Here is a 22,395-nt window from a genome sequence, read left to right on the forward strand (position 1 = left end):
CTGCAGGTTCAGGTTTAGTTTGTGGAGATGTCTCACATAAGAACTGTCTTGTAAGCCACTTGGGGGGTTCAACAAAATTGGTCAACAAAATTTAATACCATACAAGCCCTTTTCTTGATAAAGCAATTTAATAAGTCTCTGTCATAAGTCTCTATGACCTGCCATCCAATATGTCAAAATAAACCAAATTTTCATGTTGATGGTCACAAGTGCAGTCCCTAGAGTGGGTATCTGGTGACCTGTTCCACCACTAACTAGCACTGGATCATAGACAAGATCCTTAGTCTCTCTGTGTCTCAGCTCACTAATCTGCAAGATGTGGCTACTAATAGTACCTAAGATAGAGCTATTGGGAGGATTAAGTTAGGTAATGCATGTAAATCCTTAGAATAATGCCCAGCACAGTCGTTGTTCAATACATATTGCAAAGTTCCTAGTATAAACTCCCTGTTGCAGCCTTCTAATTTGACTTCAATAGATTGTTGGTACCATTTCCCTCTTTCTTTGCAGGTATCCTACCTAGGCCTAGAGAGCTAAGCTTTTGCTGTTTATTATAGGAAGCTTCTTAAATGCCATACAGGCTAGTTGCATCCTACTAATTCTTCACAGACTAGATAAAAATACTTTTGCTGAAGTCTTAATCGGCCTGTCCTGAAGTCAACCAGGCTGTGTGTTAGTGCCTTGACTCAGTGCAGCTTTCAAGAGAGGCAGAAAGAATACCCACAGAGAAGGCACACGTGGGCGGTGGCAGTGTAGGACCAGGAAAGAAGCTAGGTCTCTATATTCCCTCGCATTTTGAATCTGTGTTAAATTCAATCATATTAGTATGAAGCAATCCTCTTACCTCTCTCCTTAATCCAGCCTCTGACTGCCAGCTCATAAAAGAGAGGGAGAAGAGGCACTACATTTAAAGTAGTGATTATCTCTAACTAGAATTTTGAGTCCCTACATGTTTTGGCTGTAGAACCAGCCAAAGTTTTGTTCCAACTCCCTACAAAATTTCACAATAGTCAGGAGTTAGAATTGGTCCCTATGTTATGAAACAGCTAGTTTTTATACTTTAAACTTAAAATGAAGCTTTAGTTGTTTATTATTACTGTGGATATTTTCCAAGAGACAGAATAACATCTGTGGAAGATTCTACACAGGTCTTGATGTCAGACATTGTAATTATTTCCCTGCTCAAAGGCAATAGTCTGTGCCTCAGGGAACTCCCTGGCTATAAGTAGTTGGCTGCCTGGACAACAGATAGCTAATGTCTTAGCTCTTTTCCGTCTCTACCGCCAGCCTCTTGGGGATGTGACTTGAGAAAGCTCTCCCCTCCCCATTTTCTCCTGTAACCTCTTTGGAGGAAGTCACCAGAGTAACCACTTTCTTTTATGCTAGTTTTCTTGAGTGCAAGGGGAAACACTTCCCCACAGACATATGACAGAAGTTTAAGAGTGGTGAGGAGAAGAACACGAACAGTTACTGAGTATCTGAGCTATGCTTTGTGTACCTGATATCATTGACTTCCCACATCAACCTTCTGAGATAGGCATTATCATCCCCGTTTTACTGATGCTTAAACAGTAACATGCCCAAGGTCACACAAGTGGCAAGTGACAGTCAGGACTCAAACCCAGGTTTATCTTTCTCAGGCCTTTGTTCTTATTTTGCAAATTAAGCAAGTATAGACACACAAAACCAATTTGTTTTTACCTAGGAAATGCGTTTTATGCTTTCTTTTTCTCGGTGTGGATAGATGCCGTTTTCTAGTCCCCTGGAACCATCATATGTCCAGTTTAGTACCGCTTTTGTTTGGTTTCTCGTCTTAGAATATATTCTGCTTATTCACTCCCCCGGCCACCTGAGAAATGTTTTTACTAGTTTGATACTACTTTTAGTCCAAACCAAACTTTCCTTCCCTTGACTACCTAGGAAGTCTCTCCTTGGGTAAGTCTTAACTCCCCTGAACTGAGAGTCTCACCCTGGAACTTGGTTAAGAAAGGCCAGAGTTGGGAGGCAACAGCCTGGATGGAAGAGGGGGGTCAGTTGACACTGGAGGGGGCAAGCCAGACCAGCCGCAAGCAGGAGCCAAAAGTTCAGAAAGCCAGTGAGAATGGGGTGGGCCAACAGGAGCAGACCAGGCCACACAGGCTGTGACTCCCCCTCGCAGTGGCTGCTGGGCACTGGCCATGCCTGTGCTTGTCTCTCTCAGTATCTCTCACTCTGCCATCTTGTCATTCATGAAATTGCTCAAGAGACGCTTTCTACCAGTCTGTGCCTGCTCAGTCTCTAAGAGGTTTTGGGGGTTCGTTTAGAATTAATTAATTTAGAACTAGCATTTAAAAGTTAAACGGGCTGGGCATGATGGCTCACGCTTGTAATCCCAGCACTTTGGGAGACTGAGGCAGGCGGATCACTTGAGGTCAGAAGTTTGAGACCAGCCTGGCAAACATGGAGAAACTCCGTCTCTATTAAAAATACAAAAATTAGCCAGATGTGGTGGTACATGCCTGTAATCCCAGCTACTCGGGAGGCTGAGGCAGGAGAGTCACTTGAACCGAGGAGACGGAGGTTGCAGTGAGTAGAGATCACTCCACTGCACTCTAGCCTGGGCAACAGAGTGAGACTCTGTATCAAAAAATACATAAATAATAAAATAAATAAAAATAAAAGTTTTAAAACAGCTTATAAGTTAAAATATAACTCAAATGAAGCAGAGAGAAGAATATTAAAGGGGAAATATTTAATGAGGAGCAAAGCATAGCCTTGACCTAGCTTCTGCTAAGAAGGGATGGCTCTCACTTGGCACAGACATCTTTCTATTTTGCACTACTTGCCCTGGCAGATGCATCAGAACTGTTAGAACCACAGTGGACTGTGCAGCACTTTTCATGCAACACTCCCTCTTTAAGGTTAGACAACTGAAAGCAAGAAAAAATAGGTAATAAGCTCAACATTACTCAGCTAGTAAGTGGCTGGTACTGGAATCAAGTTCTGCTTACTTAGTCTGAAGGTTTTCAGCCACTTCATACCATTTGATCAACATATTTGCCCTTTGTTTCTGAATGAAATAGAAAAAATAATTTCCTTCTTTCCTTCTTTCTTCCCGCCTTCCTTCCTTTTTTTCCAACAAAATTACTGCCACTTATATATCACGACCACTGCTGGCAAAAACGTACTGAACTTGTGCTGTGCATCGGGCATTATGGCTAAGGCTTTGCATACATCATTTACTCTTTCTAGTAAACCCAGAGTAGGTTCTATTACTGTCTCTATTTACAGGGAAGACAGTGGAGGCCAAGAAGGATTAAACAATTTCCCTGCATCACACAGCCAAAAATGGTAAAGCCAGATTTGAAGTCCAGGCTCTTTGATTCTGGAGTTCATGCTAGTAACTACCAGCTCTCCATCTGGCAGTGTTTTGTTCTTTTGTTGAATTACTAAAACAGAACTATTTTCTCTGAATGCAGAAGTTGAAACCTGTTGAGGAAATTCAACCAGAGTATTTCTTGAAGAAAAAAGGAACCATTTCCTGATTTATTTGTTAACCCTATGACATCATTAGGGTTGGTAGTAGCTGCTCCTTTGCCTTCACACACAAGAATAAAGTGTGCAAATAGTTCCTTAGGAACTACTGAAGCTGTTCAGAGGACCAGAAGCTAGACCCTCCTCTATTATTTTCTCTGCCCTACGTCAGGCCTTTTTAGCTTGTGGAACTCATCATCCCTGCCATCCAGTAAAGGCTACAAAGGCCCCAAGACTAGTCCCTGCAGTTACTATTGATGTTCTTTTCTTGCTTCTTATCTACTTTTACTACCAACTCTGTCTTGCCCATGGTCAAACCATTATGTCTAAAACTCCAACTTCCAAGCACCTCTGACCCTTCGAATTTGCCATGGTTAGAAAAATCAGGAAAATAGGAAACCTAACCAGCAAAGAAACATCTGGGAGTGTATTTGTTGTCACTGTAAGCAATGACACATAGATTAAAACAATAATAAGATACCATAGGCAGGAATGGATAGAGTATGGACTCAAGAGTAAGGCAGCTTGGGTTCAAAACCTGTCTCTACCCGTTACAAGCCTAGCATTCAACAATTTAAGCTTTCTTTCTTTCTTTTCTTTTCTTTCTTTTTTTTTTTGAGATGGAGTTTCGCTCTTTTTGCCCAGGCTGGAGTGCAAAGGCACGGTCTCGGCTCACCGCAACCTCTGCCTCCCGGGTTCAAGCGATTCTCCTGCCACAGCCTCCCGAGTAGCTGGGATTACAGGCATACGTGACCACCCTGGCTAATTTTGTATTTTTAGTAGAGACGGGGTTTCTCCATGTTGGTCAGGCTGGTCTTGAACTCCTGACCTCATGTGATCCACCTGTCTCAGCCTCCCAAAGTACTGGGATTACAGGTGTGAGCCACCGCGCCCAGCCAATGTAAGCTTTCTAAGCCTTGGTTTCTTAATCTGTAAGGTGGGGATAATAATAGTAGCACTTCACAGTGTCGTGAGGATTAAATGAGATGATGTATACGAAGCATCTAACACTGTACCTAGAACATACAAATGCCAATAAAGGCTAATTATCAAAGTCATAACTTAGCCTTTTTACCCATTAAATTAGGACAAATTTTTGAGTGATATTCAGTGTTGGTGAGTAGGTAATGCAATGTGTTCTTGTATACAGGCACACCTTGTTTTATTGTGGTTTGCTTTTTCTGCTTTACAGATACTGTGCTTTTTACAAGTTGAAGGCTTGTGGCAAACCTGCGTGGAGCAAGTCTATTGGTGCCATTTTTCCAGTGGCATGTGGCTCACTTCATGTCTCTGTTGCATTTCAGTAAATCTTGCAACATTTCAAACTTTTTCATTATTATATCTGTTATGGTGATCTGTGATCAGTGATCTTTGGTATTACTGTTGTAATTGTTTTGGGGTCCTGTGAACGTCACCCACATAAGATGGTGAACTTAATCAAGAGAAATGTTGTGTGTCTTCTGACTGCTCCATTGATCAGTCATTCCCGTTTCTCTCCCCCTCCTTGGGCCTCCCTCTTCCCTGAGATAACAATATTGAAATTAGGCCTCTAAGTGTTCAAGTGAAGGGAAGAGTCGCATGTCTTTCACTTTAAATAAAAAGCTGCAAATGATTGAGCTTAGCGAGGAAAGCGTGTTGAAAGCCAAGGTAGGACAAATTCTTGAAGGAAATTAAGTGCTATTCTGATGAACACACAAATGATAAGAAAGTGAAACAGCTTTATTTGCTCATAAGGAGAAAGTTGAAGTGGTCTAGATAGGTCAAACCAGCCACCACATTCCCTTAAGCCAAAGCCTAATCCAGAGCAAAGCCTAACTCTCTTCGGTTCTATGAAGACTGAGAGAACTGAGGAAGCTACAAAAGAAAAGTTTGAAGCTAGCAGAGGTTGGTTCATGAGGTTTAAGGAAAGAAGCCATCTCGGCCAGGCGCAGTTTCTCACGCCTGTAATCTCAGCATTTTGGGAGGCTGAGGTGGGTGGATCGCTCGAGGTCAGGAGTTTGAGACCATCCTGGCCAATATTGCGAAACCCCATCTGTACTAAAAATACAAAAATTAGCCGGGCGTGGTGGCGTGTGCCTGTAGTCGTAGCTACTTGGAAGACTGAGGCAGGAGAATCGCTTGAACCCGGGAGGCGGAGGTTGCAGTGAGCCGAGATCATGCCACTGTACTCCAGCCTGGGTGACAGACCAAGACTCTGTCTATTAAAAAAAAAAAAAAAAAAAAGAGGAAGAAGAAGCCATCTCCATAACATAAAAGTACAGGATGAAGCAAGAATTGCTGCTATAGAGGCTGCAGCAAGTTATCCAGAAGATCTGGCTGAGGTCATTGCTGAATGTGGCTGCACTCAACCACAGATTTTCTTTCCTCCTTTCTTTTTTTTTTGAGACAGAGTCTTGCTCTGTTGCCCAGGCTGGAGTGCAATGGCACAATCTCGGCTCACCGCAACCTCCATCTCCCAAGTTGAAGCAATTCTCCTGCTTCAGCCTCCCGAGTAGCTGGGATTACAGGCGCCTGCCACCACACCTGGCTAATTTTTGTATTTTTAGTAGAGACAGGGTTTCACTATGTTGGTCAGGCTGGTCTCGAACTCCTGACCTCAGGTGACTCACCCTTCTTGGCCTCCTGAAGTGCTGGGATTGCAGGTGTGAGCCACCATGCCCAGTCCGCATTTTCAACATAGATGAAACAGTCTTCTTTTGGAAGCAGATGCCATCTAGGACTTTAATGCCTGGCTTCAAAGCTTCAAAGGACACATTGATTCTGTTGTTAGAAACTAATGCAGCTGGTGACTCTAAGTGGTTTCAAAATCAATGCTTATTACCATTCCTAAAATCCTGGGGCCCTTAAGAATTATGTTAAATATACTCTGCCTGTGCAGTACGAGTAGAATAACAAAGCCAGGATGACGGTACATCTGTTTGCAGCATGGTTTACTGTACGTTTTAAGCCCACTGTTGAGACCTACTGCTCAGAAAAAAAAAGATTCTTTTCAAAATATTGCTGCTCAATTCAGTGCTTTTTCTTGGTTGATAAAAAACTAACAACTAAAATATTACTCCTGGCTAGGCGTGGTGGCTCACGTCTATAATCCCAGCACTTTGGGAAGGCAGGTGGATCACCTGAGGTCAGGAGTTCAAGAACAGCCTGGCCAACATGGCGAAACACTGTCTCTACTAAAAATACAAAAAATTAGCTGGGCATGGTGGCACGTGCCTGTAATCTCAGCTACTCGGGAAGCTGAGGCAGGAGAATTGCTTGAACCTGGGAGGCAGAGGTTGCAGTGAGCCAAAATTGTGCCATTGTACTCCAGCCTGGGCGACAAGAGTGAAACTCCATCTCAATAAATAAATAAATAAATAAATAAATAAATAAATATTACTCCTCATTGACAGTGCACCTAATCGTCTAAGAGCTCTGATAGAAATGTACAAGATTAATGTTTTTATGCCTTCTAACACAACATCCGTTCTGCAGCCCATGGATCAAGAAGTAATTTCAACTTTCAAGTCTTATTATTTAAGAAATACATTTCATAAGGCTATATATAGCTGTCATAGATAGTGATTCCGCTGATGGATCATGGCACAAAGTATAGTGAAAACCTTCTGGAAAGGATTCACTCTTTCAGATGCCATTAAGAACATTCATGGTTCATAGGAAGAGGTCACAACCTTATCAACATGAACAAGAGTTTAGATGAAGTTGCTTCCAACCCTATTGGATGACTTTGAGGAGTTCAAGACTTCAGTGGAAGAAGTAACTGCAGATGTGATTGAAATAGCCAGAGATCTAGAATTAGAAGTGGAGCCTGAAGATGTGACTGAATTGCTGCAATCTCATAAAACTTGAATAGATGAGGAATTGCTTCTTGTGGATGAGCAAAGAAAGTGGTTTCTAGAGATGGAATCTACTCCTGGTGAAGATGTTGTGACCATTGTTAAAATGACAAAGGATTTTAAAATACCACATAAATTTATTAAATCAGAAGTACAGTTCGAGAGGATTGACTCCATTTTTTTTTTTTTTAAGACAGTCTCACTCTGTCACCCATGCTGGAGTGCAGTGGTGCAATCTCAGCCTACTGCAACCTCTGCCTCATGGGTTCAAGCGATTCTCCTGCCTCAGCCTCCCAAGTAGCTGGGATTACAGGCACATGCTACCATGCCCGGCTAATTTTTGTATTTTTAGTAGAGATGGGGTTTCATCATATTGGCCAGGCTGGTCTTGAACTCCTGGCCTCAAGTGTTCCACCTGCCTTGGCCTCTTAAAGTGCTGGGATTACAGACCTATTGACTCCAATTTTGAAACAAGTTCTACTGTGGGTAAAAATGTTACCCAGCAGCATCACATGGTACAGAGAAATCTTTTGTGAAAGGAAGAGTCAGTTGATACAGCCAACTTCATTGTTGTCATATTTTAAGAAATTTCCACAGCCATCCCAACCTTCAGCAACCACCACTGATCAATCAGTGGCCTTCAACATCGAGGTAAGACCCTCTACTAGGAAAAAGATTACAACTCACTGAAGGCTCAAATGATCCTTAGCATTTTTTAGCAATAACATATTTTTAAATTAAAGTGTGTACATTTTTCATACATAATGCTATTGCACACTTAATAGACTACAGTCTGGTGTAAACAAGTGTAACGAAACCTTTTTTTTTTTTTTTTAAAGAGACAGAGTTTCGCCCGGTCACCCAGGCGAGAGTGCAGTGGTGCAATCATAGCTCACTGTAGCCTTGAACTCCTGGGCTCAAGCAGTCTTCCCATTCCAGCCTCCTGAGTAGCTGGAACTACAGGCACATGCCACCATGCCCAGCTAATTATTTTCATTTGAAAAACTTTTTTGTAGAGATAGAGTTTTTCTTTTTGGCCCAGGCCGGTCTCAAACTCCTGGCTTTAAGCCGTCTTCCTGCCTTGGCCTGCCAAAGTGCTAGGATTATAGGCATGAGCCACCATACATGGCCTGTAAACAAAGCCTTTTTTTTTTTTTTTTCTTGAGACGGAATTTTGCTCTTGTTGCCCAGGCTGAAGTGCAGTGCTGTGATCTTGACTCCCTGCAGCCTCTGCCTCCCTGGTTCAAACGATTCTCCTGCCACAGCCTCCCAAGTAGCTGAGATCACAGGCATGCGCCACCACACCTGGCTAATTTTGTATTTTTAATAGAGATGGGGTTTCATCATGTTGGCCAGGCTGGTCTCAAACTCCTGACCTCAGGTGATCCACCAGCCTCAGCCTACCAAAGTGCTGGGATTATAGGCGTGAGCCACCGCGCCTAGCCAAACGTAACTGTTATATGCACTGGGAAACCAAAAAATTAATGTGACTTACTTTATTGTGATAGTCACTTTATTGCAGTGGTCTGGAACTGAACCTGCAAAATCTCCAAAGTATACCTGTATGTTGTTACAGACATTGTAAATGGGTATACATCTTTTTTGCTTTTTGTTTTAGAAACAGGATCTTGCTCTGTCACCCAGGCTGGAGTGCATAGGTGTGATCATAGCTCACTGCAACCTCAAACTTCAGGATTCAAGCAATCCTCCCATCTTAGCTTCTGAAGTAGCTGGGACTGTAGGTTCACCCCACCATGCGTGGCTAATTTTTTATTTTTTGTAGAGACAGAGTCTCACTATATTGCCTAGGCTGACATCTTTTCAAAAACGGTTTTGGAATATATATAAAGGATGTTAAGATAGTAATATTATTTGACAGATTCTACTTTGGGGACACTATCCTAACAAAGTAATTTAATATCTGAAAAGAAAACCTGAAGCCTGATAATGTTGTAATATTATTTATTATAGTGAGTAATTGATTTCAGTAAAATATGATCTATTGGCTCAGTGCAGTTTGAAATTATGAATGCAAAGACTTCAGCTACATGAAAAAACACATATTACTATGTTGAACAAAATACTTAAAAAGGAATACAATTATATGGACTGATGGTTATAGGAGTATATGAAGTTTTCACACAGTTGCTAGGACATAACTTGTTTGTCTTTAGTGTCTTTTTGACATTGCCAAAAAGCTTCTGACACTACTTTTTTTAAAATGTGGCTTAAAAAATTGTCAAGTAATGAGCAAAACAGAGACTCTACTTCTGTGCCTTAGTCTCATTGCCAATTGTCAGCCTCTGATTTCAGGTGGGCGTGAGGGATGGAGGGACAATGAGGGATGAGGCAGGGCTCGGAGATGGTCTAAGGAGTCACTTGTATCTCATGTCGGTTTCTTTCAAATTCTTGAGCTTCTCTTTATAGACCCTCATTAGAAAAGTCGGTTATGTGGGCATCAGTATGAGCCCTTACTCTTGACTCCACCACTGTTAGAGACATCCTCAGTGAAATCCCTGACAATTTCTTCAGTAATACATATGTTATATAACACTCCTTTATAATTTTTTTTGGGAAAGGATAGTAATTCTTTAGGTGCTAACCCAGCCGGCTATAAACAAATCACGGCTCTTTAAAAACCATGGCTCACAGGGATCACACCTGTAGTCCCAGCACTTTGGGAGGCTGAGGCAGGTGAATTACCTGAGGTCAGGATAACAGTAATGCATCCTCATAAGAGTTCAAGCCAGTAATTAATGAAATACAAAGCCAAAGTCCCCAGAAATGAGAGATAGTTTGTGATGAGAGAGGATCTGGGGTGTCTGTGGTGTGTTACACACATTACTTGATGATAAAAACAGTGATCTTTACTTTGGCTTACAAAAGGCTCATGCTTCAACAGAGTGCAGCAAAATGTTCCCTGACCAAAACGACTGTGTCTGAAAGGCCCAGCTTGGGGGAATACAGCTATGAAAAAAACTACACAAGGAACAAAAACATTGGATGAAAATAGTGGTTGTATTTGGAAGGTAGAATTATAATCCTCCCCTTTTCTATGTTCCTAAATTGTCCATAATGTGGTTATATTTTTTTAATAATAAAAGTCCGATTTAACAAATATTTATTGGACACTGTGTGTGTCAGACACTATGCTTGATGCTGGAGATACAATGACCCAGACAGGCACAGTCACTGCTTGGCGGAACTTCAGTCCAGTGGGAGAGGCAGATGATTTTACAAGTCATTGTGACACCATGTGACAAACCCACAATAGAGGAGTTCAGAGAGTGGCTGGATTGTGTCCAAGTGGTGCCTAACCCAAACGGGTTGGGAGGAGGTCCCAGGAAAGCCTTCCTGGAGGAAGAGGTGACTAAGCTGGGACCTGAGGGCTATACAACTGAAGACTGGAGTGAGGAGTGTTCTAAGCAAAAGCTGCATTTGGCAAAGCCTGGAGGAACTGAAAGTTTGGTGACACTGGAGCATAGATTGAGCATGAGAAGGGAGTGGTGAGAGATGAGGCTGGAGCGTGAAGTAGGAACCAGATCACAAAGGACTTTGCTTTCTTATTAAGGAATTTGGATTTTGTCCTAAGGCGGTATAAAGCTATTGGAAGGATATTCATTTATTTGCTTGCCTACTTGCTCACTTATTTATTCTTCCAAATTTGCTGTAGAAACTCAAATAATATGGAAGCATGAAACGTGAAAAGTAAGTCTCCCCTTCTCTGCTTCACACCCTCCCCCAGTTCTAATCCCCATGGTACCTATTGCTAAGTGTTTCATTTGCACCCTTCCTGCAGTTTTCTGGGAAGTATATGCAAGCGTGTGTGTGTATATACATCCTTTCTTTCTACACAAATGGAATCATGCTACACCGAATAATTCCCATCTTCAAAGCAAAACTTGACCGGGTGCAGTGGCTCACACCTGTAATCCCAGCACTTTGGGAGGCCGAGGCAGGTGGATTACCTGAGGTCAGGAGTTCAAGACCAGCCTGGCCAACATGGTGAAACCACGTCTCTACTAAAAATACAAAAATTAGCTGGGCACGGTGGGGTGTGCCTGTAATCCCAGCTACTCAGGAGACTGAGGCAGGAGAATTGCCTGAGCCTGGGAGGCGGAGGTTGCAGTGAGCCGAGATTGCGCCATTGTACTCCAGCCTGGGTGACAGAGCGAGACTCCTTCTCCAAAAAAAGAAAAAAAAGCAAAACTTGATACACCTTAGATATCTTTCTATGTCAGTACATAAAGATATATATTCTTTCTAATGACAGCAGCGTAGCCATTTATGTAGCTATCCCATCATTTATATAACCAGTCTCTTACTGAGAGACAATTAGATTATGTCTAGTTTTTCACTATTACAGAGGAAAACTGCAGGGAACATTCTTGTTGTGATATCATGTTGGATATTTACATAAGGTATTTGCGGGATATGTTCCTAGAAGTAAAATAGCTGGGTAAGAAGGGTTGTACATTTAAAATTAAGGTAGATATTACCATATTATTCCCTATTAAGGTAATATCAATTTCTACTCCCACCAACATATGAGTGTCTGTTCTTTCATATACTCTTCCCCATTGGATATATCCTTTTATTAATTTCTATTTTTTGAGATGGAGTCTCACTCGTCACCCAGACTGGAGTGCAGTAGTGCGATCTTGGCTTACTGTAACTCCCATCTCCCGGGTTCAAGCAGTTCTCCTGCCTCAGCCTCCTGAGTAGCTGGGATTACAGGTGTGCGCCACCATACCCAGCTAATTTTTGTATTTTTAGTAGAGACGGGGTTTCACCATGTTGGCCAGGCTGATCTTAACCTCCTGACCTCAGGTGATCTGCCCACCTTGGCCTCCCAAAGTGCTGGGATTACAGGTGTGAGCCACCATGCCCGGCCAATATATCCTTTTTTTTTTTTAAATGTGGTTAAAAAACACATAACTTAAAACTTACCATCTTGAATTATTTTTAAGTTTACAGTTCATTAGTGTTAAGTATATTCACATTGTTGTGTAAAACAGATCTCCAGGACTTTTTCATCTTGCAAAGCAGAAACTGTACCTGTTAACAACTCCCCGTGCCACCTCCCACTAGCTCCTGAATCACCATTCTACTTTCTGTTTCTATGAATTTAACTATTCTAGGTGTCTCATACAAGTTAAATTACACACTCTTTGTCTTTTTGTGACCAGCTTATTTCACTTAGCATAATGGTTAGAAACAAGTCACAGGTCTTGCCTATACTCAAGGGCGGGGATTCCACAAAGGTGCGAACACCAAGAGGTGGACATCATTGTGGGATACCTTGAAGTCTGTCTACCGCAATCTTCCTTGTATATTCCAAATATTTTCTCCATCTAGTAGTTTTTGTTTGGGAGCTTTATGCTCTGATTTTTATGAGTTAAATGTGTTGGTCTTTCTGTGGCTGCTGTGTTACAATTTCTAGTATGTTTAGAGTGGCCTTAATCACGCCAAGATTTCTTTAACATTCACTCGTTTTTCATCCGTATTGTATTCTAATGCTGTTATTACTTCGGGATTTATTTTGATGTGAGACTTGAGAGAGGGGTCCCATTCTTTCTTCCTCTGTAGCTAACCTATTGTCTCAATTATTGAATAATTTCTTTTTTACATAGCTTGTTCTGTTTTCTACTGTTTTTTTTTCCATTGATATGACTGCCTATTCCTCTGTCCATTTCCACATCAGTATATTATTGTAACTTTATAATATGTTCTTTGGTTTTACTTTTAGTTATGTTTTTAGGCAGATACATATGAACATACATTCATGTGGTCTAAGATTAAAGATAAGCAAAAGAGTGCAGTGAACAGTATCCTCTCCATCTCTGTCTTAGTCACCCAGTTCACTCCCCACAGGTGCAACCACTGTTGTCACGTTTATTTATTCCTTCAGGAATATTTTATGTTATGTATCAGCAAATGTGAATATATAGTCCACCTCATGCCACACTTTTCTCTGAAGATAACCATACACATGTCTGTGCCTTGCTTGAATGAAGTTAAGTGAATAAAGTTAAGTGAATAATACATCTTGGAGACCTTCCCATGTCAGTTCACAAAGTACACCTTTATCTGTTTTAAAAATTAGTACACAGTATTCTTTTATATGAATTTGTCATAGTTTATTCATCTAGTTCCCTATTAATGAATACTTAAATAATTTACAGATTAAAAAAAAAATAAACTATTGGCCGGGCGTGGTGGCTCACACCTGTAATCCCAGCACTTTGAGAGGCTGAGGTTGGTAGATCACGAGGTCAAGAGATGGAGACCATCCTGGTCAATATGGTGAAACCCTGTCTCTACTAAAAATACAAAAAATTAGCTGGGTGTGGTGGCGCGCGCCTGTAGTCCCAGCTACTCAGGAGGCTGAGGCAGGAGGATTGCTTGAACCTGAGAGGCGGAGGTTGCAGTGAGCCGAGATCGCACCACTGTACTCTAGCCTGGTGACAGAGCGAGACTCTGTCTCAAAACAAAGCAAAACAAAAAAACTATGCTGCAGTGAACAACATTATGCACATACAGTTTCATACATATACAGGTATAGCTGCAAGAAAAATGACTAGAAGTGAAATTGCTGGGGCACAGGCATATGCATGTGTAGTTTTAGTAGATATTGTCAGTTCACCGTCCCTAGAAGTTGTACATTCCTCTCTGCTGTATATAAAAGTGCCTGTTTGCCCACATCCTCCCCAACTCAGTGTTTTGTCAAACTTTTTGATCTTTGTTAGTCTTATAGATGAAAAATTATGTTTCTGTTTAGTTTTAATTTGTGCATTTTTCTTATGAGTGAGGTGTGTTTTTTCCTGTTTATGAACCATTTGTATTATGTCTACCGTGAACAATCTGTTCATATCTTTTACCTTTAATTCTTTTGTGTGGTTGATCTTTTTCTTACTGATTTTTAGGAGTTTTTATATATTAGAAAAACTAGCCATTTATCTATGGTATGAGATGTAAATATTTTCCAAGTTTGCCACTTGTCATTTGACTTTCTTTATAGTGAGATTTTTTTTTCTAACAGACATTACAATTTTTTCATGTATCAAAAGTTAATGTTTGCCGGACGCAGTGGCTCACGCCTGTAATCCCAGCACTTTAGGAAGCTGAGGTGGGTGGATCACCTGAGGTCAGCAGTTCGAGACTAGCCTGGCCAACTGAGTGAAACCCCATCTCTACTAAAAATACAAAAATTAGACGGGCGTTGTGGCAGGTGCCTGCAATTCCAGCTACTCAAGAGGCTGAGGCAGGAAAATCACTTGAACCCGGGAGGCGGAGGTTGCAGTGAGCCAAGATTGTGCCATTGCACTCCAGCCTGGGCTACAAGGATGAAACTCCGTCTCAAAAAAAAAAAAAGTTAATGCCTTTTTGGTTGCTCCCAGGTTTTTTCTTATAGTTAGCAAGTTATCTTCTTTTGTTTTTGCTAACACTTTATACCTTTATTTTTAAATATAAAATCTTTGATCCATCATGAGCTTATGCCAGTGTAAGGTATGCAGTGTGAATCTGGCTTATTTTTTTTCCACTTTGCTGGCTAGTTGTGTCAACACCGTTTATTGAATAATCATCTTTTCTCCAATAGTTTAAATGCTACTTCCATCATAAACTAAATTCTCATAGTTTGATTGTATTTTGAGACTTCCTATTCTCTTTTATTAATCTGTGTCTATTCATACACCAGAATCACACTATTTTAATTAATGATTATGGCTTCATGTTATATTTTAGAAACCTGGTAAGATTAATTCACTTTCATGCTGCTTTTCGGTGATTTTTCTAAGCTATTCTTGCATGTTTATTTTTCCAGATGAACTTTATTTATTTATTTATTCATTTTACACCAGTGTTACTTGCCAACCAAATGAACTTTAAAATCGGCTTGTTAAGGTCTTTTTGAAAAATGCTTTTATTAATGGGTTCTATGCAGCTGAGTGATATGATGAGATTTGTGTTTTAGGAAGATTATTCTGACCGCAGGGTAGAACTAGGTTGGAGGAAACAAGATTAGAGACAAAAAGACCAATGACAAGATTGTTGCAGTAATCCAGGGGAGAATGGATAGATGAGGAGTTGAGGATAGTATTGGTTTCGAGAGGTGTTTAGAAAGTCAAAATGGCCAGGTGCAGTGGCCTGCATCTGTAGTCCCAGCTACTCAGGAGGCTGAGGTGGGAGATCACTTGAGCCCAGGAAATTGAGGCCAGCCTAGGCAACACAATGAGACTCCATCTCTAAAATATAAATAAATAATACAGTACAATAAATAAAAATAAATAGGTGGTCAAAATGACCAGACTTGGTGATGACTGAGATGTGCAGGGATGAGGAGGAAGCACTCAAGGATGACCCCAAACTTTCTGGGTTAGGCCGTTGAGTGGCGCCATTCCCAGCGATTTGAAACACACGAGATAGGGGCTGGTTTAGGAGGAATATGGCAAATTCACTTCTAAATATATTGAGTTTGAAGTGCCTACAGGTAGTCCTAGAAGAGTGTGGTCCAGTGGGCTGTTGAATGTAGAAGTCTGAAGCTCTGGAGAGAGATCTGGGCTAGAGAGATGGAGTTATATGACAGAGCCCTGAGGAACCCCAGCACTAAAGAATGGCCAGGAAGTTCAGGAGTGTGCGAAGAAGACTGGAAAGAAACACTCAGAGAGGTAGGAGAAAAATGGGACAGCATGGAGCCCCAGGAGCCAGGAGAAGAATGTTTTCAATAGAGCGAACTGTCAGTAATTTGCAGTGTTCCAAGAGGTCAGGAGCTGAAAATGCCCATTTGGATTTAGTAACGTGCAAAGTCTGTGGTTATCTTGGGAAATTTCGGTGGAGCAGAGGGATGGGGGCTGAGGTCTGTGGGAGGTGAGGAAGTGGAGTTGAGGCAACTCCTTCATCACAAAGCTTGGCTGTGAAGAGGAGAGACACCGGGGCAAGAAGGAGGAATAGGATGATGCATCAAGTTAGCAACTTATGTGTTTCCTCCCTCCCCAGCTTTACGTGGGAGAGGCTGGGCCATGTGTTTGTTTTGTTTTGTTTTGTTTTTTTGAGATAGAATATTGCCCTCTTGCTCAGGCTGCCATGCAGTGGCTCACACTGGCTCTCCTCTTCCCAGCTGTGGCACATCCCAGTGGCAGTTTATCTTGCCACTTTCAATCTCCCCATTATCATCATAAGTGCTGGGATTACAGGCGCGAGCCACCAGGCCCAGCCTTTGGCCCATGTTTAAATGCCGACGGAAAGAGCTAATAGAGGAGAGAAGGAAGCAGTTTGTGATCCTGTTCTTTGGGGACCAAGTAATACTGAGAAGGATATAAGGGGTTGGAGAAATTGGCCAAATCAGTCTGGAAGAGAGTAAGTCAATTATAGTGTTGGTATATGTTCCCTGACAGTTTTGACTTTTAATTTTGTTGAGTTGTCTGATATTTTTGCTTGGCTATTTTGAGAAGGAGCCTCTAAGAAATTGGGATCAGGTTTAGAAATTTAGTTGAAGATTAAGTTTAAAAAGTAAGGTACAGACAGTGTATCAGTATGTTACCATTTGTGTAAAAAGGGAGGAGATATCTGCACTCCCGTGTTTATTGCAGCGCTATTTACAATATGGAATCAGCCTAACTGTCCATCAACAGATGAATGGATAAAGAAAACAGGTTATGTATACACAATAGAATATCATCCAGCCATAAAAAAAGAATGAAATCCTGTCATTTACAGCAACACGGATGGAACTGGAGGCCATTTATGTTAAATGAAATAAGAGAAAGACAAATATCGCACGTTCTCACTCATATGTCGGAGCTAAAAAAGTAGATCTCACAATGACACACAGTTAGATTGGTGGCTACCAGAGGCCAGGAAAGGGAGAGGGGGATGAAGGAGGAAAAGGGATATTTATTTATTTATTTATTTATTTTTAAATTTTTGAGATGGAGTCTCACTCTGCTGCCCAGGCTGGAGTGCAGTGGCACGATCTGGGCTCACTGCAACCTCCATCTCCCGGATTCAGCAGTTCTCCTGTCTCAGCCTCCCGAGTAGCTAGTAGCTTGGATTACAGGCGTGCGCTACCACGTCCAGCTAATTTTTTGTACTTTTAGTAGCGATGAGGTTTCACCATGTTGGTCAAGCTGGTCTGGAACGCCTGGTCTCAGGTGATCCACCTGCCTCGGCCTTCCAAAGTGCTGGGATTACAAGCATGAGCCACCGCACCCAGCCAAATGTATTTATTACCACTGAACTGTACATTTAAAAATGGTAAAGATGGGCTGGGCATGGTGGCTCACCCCTGTAATCCCAGCACTTTGGAAGGCTGAGGTGGGCAGATCATCTGAGGTTAAGAGTTCGAGACCAGCCTGGCCAACATAGCAAAACCCCGTCTCTACTAAAAATACAAAAATTAGCAAGGCGTGGTGGCGTACACCTGTAATCCCAGCTACTAACTACTCGGGAGGCTGAGACAGGAGAATTGCTTGAACCCGGGAGACAGAGGGGGTATAGTAAGCTGAGATCGCACCATTGCACTCCAGGCTAGGCAACAGAGCGAGACTCCATCTCAAAAAAAAAAGAAGGTAAAGATAGTAAATTATAAATGCATATATATAGTTATATTATACACATATGTTTAATAAAGAGCAGAAGTAATATGTATTCTCATTTGCTGTACATGCATAATCACTATTTCAAAGGACTCACAAGAAGCAAAAAATCTGGTTATCCATTGTGAGGTGGGAACTGGGTCGAAGGGGAACAAGAATTGAGGATGCCTTGTCACTCTCCACTGTTATATAGTGTATTTGTTGAAAATGCCAATGTATTACTTATTTAAATAATGTGATGTAAGCTGTTTAGTTATCTTTAAAAGTAATGATTACAACAGGGCCTGAATTTTCTTATTTACTAATGATTCTAAGCATCTGTAATCTGTCTGTTCTGTGTCTAAGAAGCTAAATCTTGCTGTGTGCCTGTGAGATGTGGATCTTTGCCTGTACAGTTGGCCCTCCGTTATCTGAAGGTTGGTTTTGCATATGTAGATTCAACCAATTACAGATCAAAAATATTAGAAAAAAATTGCATCCTTACTAAACATGTTTTTCTTTGTCATTATCCCCTAAACAATACAGTATGACAACTATTTACATAGTATTTGCTTGTATTAGGTATTATAAATAATTTAGAGGTGATTTATAGTATATGGAAGGATGTTTGTAGGTTACATACAAATACTGTGCCCTTTTATATCAGGGATTTGAGTATGCATAGATTTTGGTGTCTGTAGGGGGCCCTGGAACCAATCCCCCTGCGTACTGAGGGACAGCTGTGCTCCACTCTTCCCCACTGGGGACCGACAGCCTTGGGGAAGTGGACAGTCCTGGTTCTTCGGTCAAGGAAGAGGACCATGGCCTGGAACATCCTCCCTATCCACTATAGCTTGACCGAGTGGGCTCTAAGGCTGGTTTATAGGGAAGGAAAGAGGAAATGGGGTAGTAATTATTGTGTCATAGGCGAAAGCCTCACACTGGCTGTTCCCTTCCCCTGGGAAAAAATTCTTCAGCATTTCTCTGTAAGTTTCATTGTGATTTTAGAGCATGTGTCTGAATGATTACATGGATTAAACGTATTTTCCTTTTTTTTTTTTTTTTTTGAGACAGAGCCTTGCTCTGTCGCCCAGGCTGGAGTGCAATGGCACAATCTTGGCTCACTGCAACCTCTGCCTCCTGGGTTTAAGCAATTCTCCTACATCAGCCTCCCCGGTAGCTGGGAGCACAGGCACCCGCCACCATGCCCAGCTAATTTTTGTATTTTCAGTAGAGACAGGGTTTCACCATGTTTGCCAGGCTGGTCTTGAACTCCTGACCTCAGGTGATCCATCTGCCTCGGCCTCCCAAAGTGCTGGGATTACAGGCATGAGCCACCTGCCCAGCCACATATTTTACTTTTAATCTCTAGTTTTATATTACATGCTGATTGCACACCCCCACTCAGGAACATCAGAGTAAATACAAAAAGAGGAAATATTTCAAAACTTTGAAATCCCACAAAAATAATTACATTCACTAATAAATATTTCTCCTTATTTATTTTTTAGGGTACCAGATAAAGGCACTGCCCAGTTTAGTTAGGACTATGCCTAATCTGAGTTCCCATAAATCCTCAAATGAACTATATATGTTATTCTTCTGGAGACTGAGGAAGCTGGTTAATCACTGTTCCCTTGTCTGGGTTCTCAAAGGTTCAGCACTGAAGCCAGGAGTCAGGAGAGGATAGCATTATGACCTTTACTCCTCAGTAACTCCTAAGGCTCACAGAGTGGTTAGTTTTCCCTCCCCTGTCTATAGGCAAAAGTGGGGACTTGCAGATAGGAAGAACAGGCTTCCTTAGTGTCAGTCCCACTGGTTTTTCTTCTTCTTCTTCTTCTTTTTTTTTTTTTTTTTCTGAGACGAGTCTTGCTCGCTCTGTCACCCAGACTGGAGGAGTGCAGTGGTGTGATCTCGGCTCACTGCACCTCTGCCTCCCGGGTTCAGGCGATTCTCCTGCCTTAGCTTCCAGAGTAGCTGGGATTACAGGCATGTGCATGACCACACCCAGCTAATTTTTATATTTTTAGTAGAGATGGGGTTCGCCATCTGGCCAGGCTGGTCTCAAACTCCTGTCCCCAGATGATCCACCCGTCTTAGCCTCCCAAAGTGCTGTGATTATAGGTGTGAGCCACTGCATCCGGCCCACTGGTTTTTCTGTTTGTTTGACAAAAGGAATGCCAGACCAACTCAGTCGCCAAACAAGCACCCAGATCCAGTTATGGCTTTAACTGAGATTAAATGGAGAATCTGGTTTCAGGGACCAGTTCTTCCATTTTTGGTAGCTTGGTTCGTCATGGAGACTAAAGTTCTTACCATGATGAATTTAAAAAAAAAAAAATTACTTTTTTGTTTTTCTGCTGTTTAAACCATGATGAATTTTTAGCAACCTCTCATCTGGGCAGATTCTCCCAAGAGATAGTGAATGCTTAGGAACACTTTATAGCTCAGCCTAAGGGAGAACATACCAGAAGCATGGCTGGATGAGAAAGGAGTGGCCTGCCTGGGAAAGTACTCCGTTCCCATCTTCAGAGGGGTCTGGTGGCAGCTAGATGGCCTTTGGTGAGGATGCTGTCTGGTTGCATTGGCTGGCCCGGAAGATCATTCCAAACTCTGTGGCTTATGAGTCCAGACAGAACAGGACAAGGACACTGTGTGTGTCTTTTCATGAGCTAGTGGCCAGATGAGGAAAAGTACCCTATGCTCTTTTAAATCAAAAACAGGATGTAAGTTTTTTAAAAATTCAATATGCTTTATTTAGAATTACCATGTGCTTTATCTAACTAAATATTCCAGAGCATTTTATTCTTTCCAGACATGTTTTCTCTTATACTTTCCTAGTTCCTTTGTGACACTGTATGCTTATTTTGTCCTTTAAAGTTATCAACAGTGTGAAAAAAAGTTGTTTTGTTTTGTTTGCTGGCTATATGGTAGAAAACACAGCCTTCATCTTTTTTTGGCATATATGTAGAAGTTATTGAGTGAAAACTGAAAAGGCACCTTTAATTTATGACAGTATCATAATTTTAATTAAAAAATCAAACTTGTTATTTGGAAATGTAAAATCTTCCCCAAAGTAGAATAAAGAACCCCCACAGACTCATCACCAGATTCAATATTTTTCAACATTTTGCCACTCTTGTTTCATCTGTCCCCTCCCCTTTGTTTTTTCTCTTTTAATTCCAAATTACAATCTCTTCTAAACTCAGTGACGTGTCCTACCAAGTTGAATCACAGCGGTGGATCTGGTGTGATTCAGAATGCAGTGGGGGTGAAAGGAGGGAGTAGGCAGGCTGGCAGGTGCCTGTCTTTTACATGTGTTTCCTAAGGCAGGAAGAGGTTGGTGTGGGATGAACAGAGGCTCAGGCACTTTGTCTCCTTTCCTACCTGGCCTGAAGTGCCTACCTGACCCTTGTGGCCTCCAAGGGTGCCTTTGGCCAGTTGCCTCACCAGCCACTAGGCCGGACTCCTGTCACTGCTCAAGTCTTAGTTGATCAAAAGCCAGTTCTTCCCTTCTGCAGTTCCTATCACCACAAGAAGCAAATCAGCTTCCTCTGGAGGAGATAAATGGGCAAACCTGATTTACCCAGAACATATTTCTCTAGTCATTGTCCTATTAGTATTAAAGTTAAAAGGAGAACTACACTCAACGGAAGGCCTCCCTCACCACCAAAGATACCACACCAGGTAGGGAGGCAGGGATGGGAACAGGCAGTTTAAAACTTCTACTTCTGTGGAGGCTTGGGTGGCGCTCCCTGCAAAGACAGTAAAATGCCTTTAGAGGCTTGGGTCTGCATTCACCCTGCCATGCCATCCGTGAGAACTTGAAGCTGAGATTCTTCATTTTATCGTGGAAATTTGTAGCTGTGCAGAAAAGTAGGAGTAGAATAAGAAGCTCCCATATAGCCCTCACCAGTTTTTAATAATGATCAACACTTTGCATTTAAATTTTTTGATTATGCAGCCTAGTAGTAAAAAGAGTTTTATATCCCCAATTTGGGTATGTTTGTTTTTTAAATTATGTACATATAACACTGTATTGTTAATATTAAGTATACAAAAAAATAGAAAGCTAAGTGGAAACAGAACTTCTAATATTTTCCCCATACCCTATGCGCATCCTGTAAATCCCCTGGGGGTACACATTCCTCTTTGGAGCCAAATCATTTAGAAACATTATGTAATTCAGCAAACATGTGTTGGAGCCCACTGTGTGGCTGACGCTGTGCAAATGCTGGAGGGAAGATGCTGGGGGAGGTCTCACTGCTTACAGCCTGCTCCATCAGGGTCAGGGAATGAACGTCATCCATCTTCTCCAGGTGAGAAGCCCTGCCTGAGACATAGACCTTATTCTCTGCCTTTTCTTGAGCAGGATCCCCCAGCATGAGCTCTGGGCGTGTTTTATGCATTGTCGTTATTTCTTCTTCTTCTTTTTTTTAGAGATGGGGTCTCATTATGTTGCCCAGGCTGGC

General features: G+C 41.7%; 1 protein-coding gene across 5 annotated transcripts in view; it reads left to right on the forward strand.

Moving 5' to 3' along the window:
- CRTC3 (CREB regulated transcription coactivator 3) overlaps positions 1-22,395 on the forward strand; it is a 115,483-nt gene that overhangs the window by 30,934 nt on the left and 62,154 nt on the right. Inside the window, exons 1-2 of one of the 5 annotated variants that reach the window (XM_063652945.1) lie at positions 15,949-16,018; positions 18,290-18,360. The exons of the other annotated variants lie outside the window; for them this stretch is intronic. Coding sequence (XP_063509015.1) covers positions 15,964-16,018; positions 18,290-18,360 — 126 coding nt within the window. The 5' untranslated portion in view covers positions 15,949-15,963. Of the gene's footprint in view, positions 1-15,948; positions 16,019-18,289; positions 18,361-22,395 lie in introns of those variants that run through there. 5 annotated transcript variants of the gene reach the window in all.

Source organism: Pongo pygmaeus, chromosome 16 (genome assembly GCF_028885625.2).
Source record: "Pongo pygmaeus isolate AG05252 chromosome 16, NHGRI_mPonPyg2-v2.0_pri, whole genome shotgun sequence".
Lineage (NCBI taxonomy): Eukaryota > Metazoa > Chordata > Mammalia > Primates > Hominidae > Pongo > Pongo pygmaeus.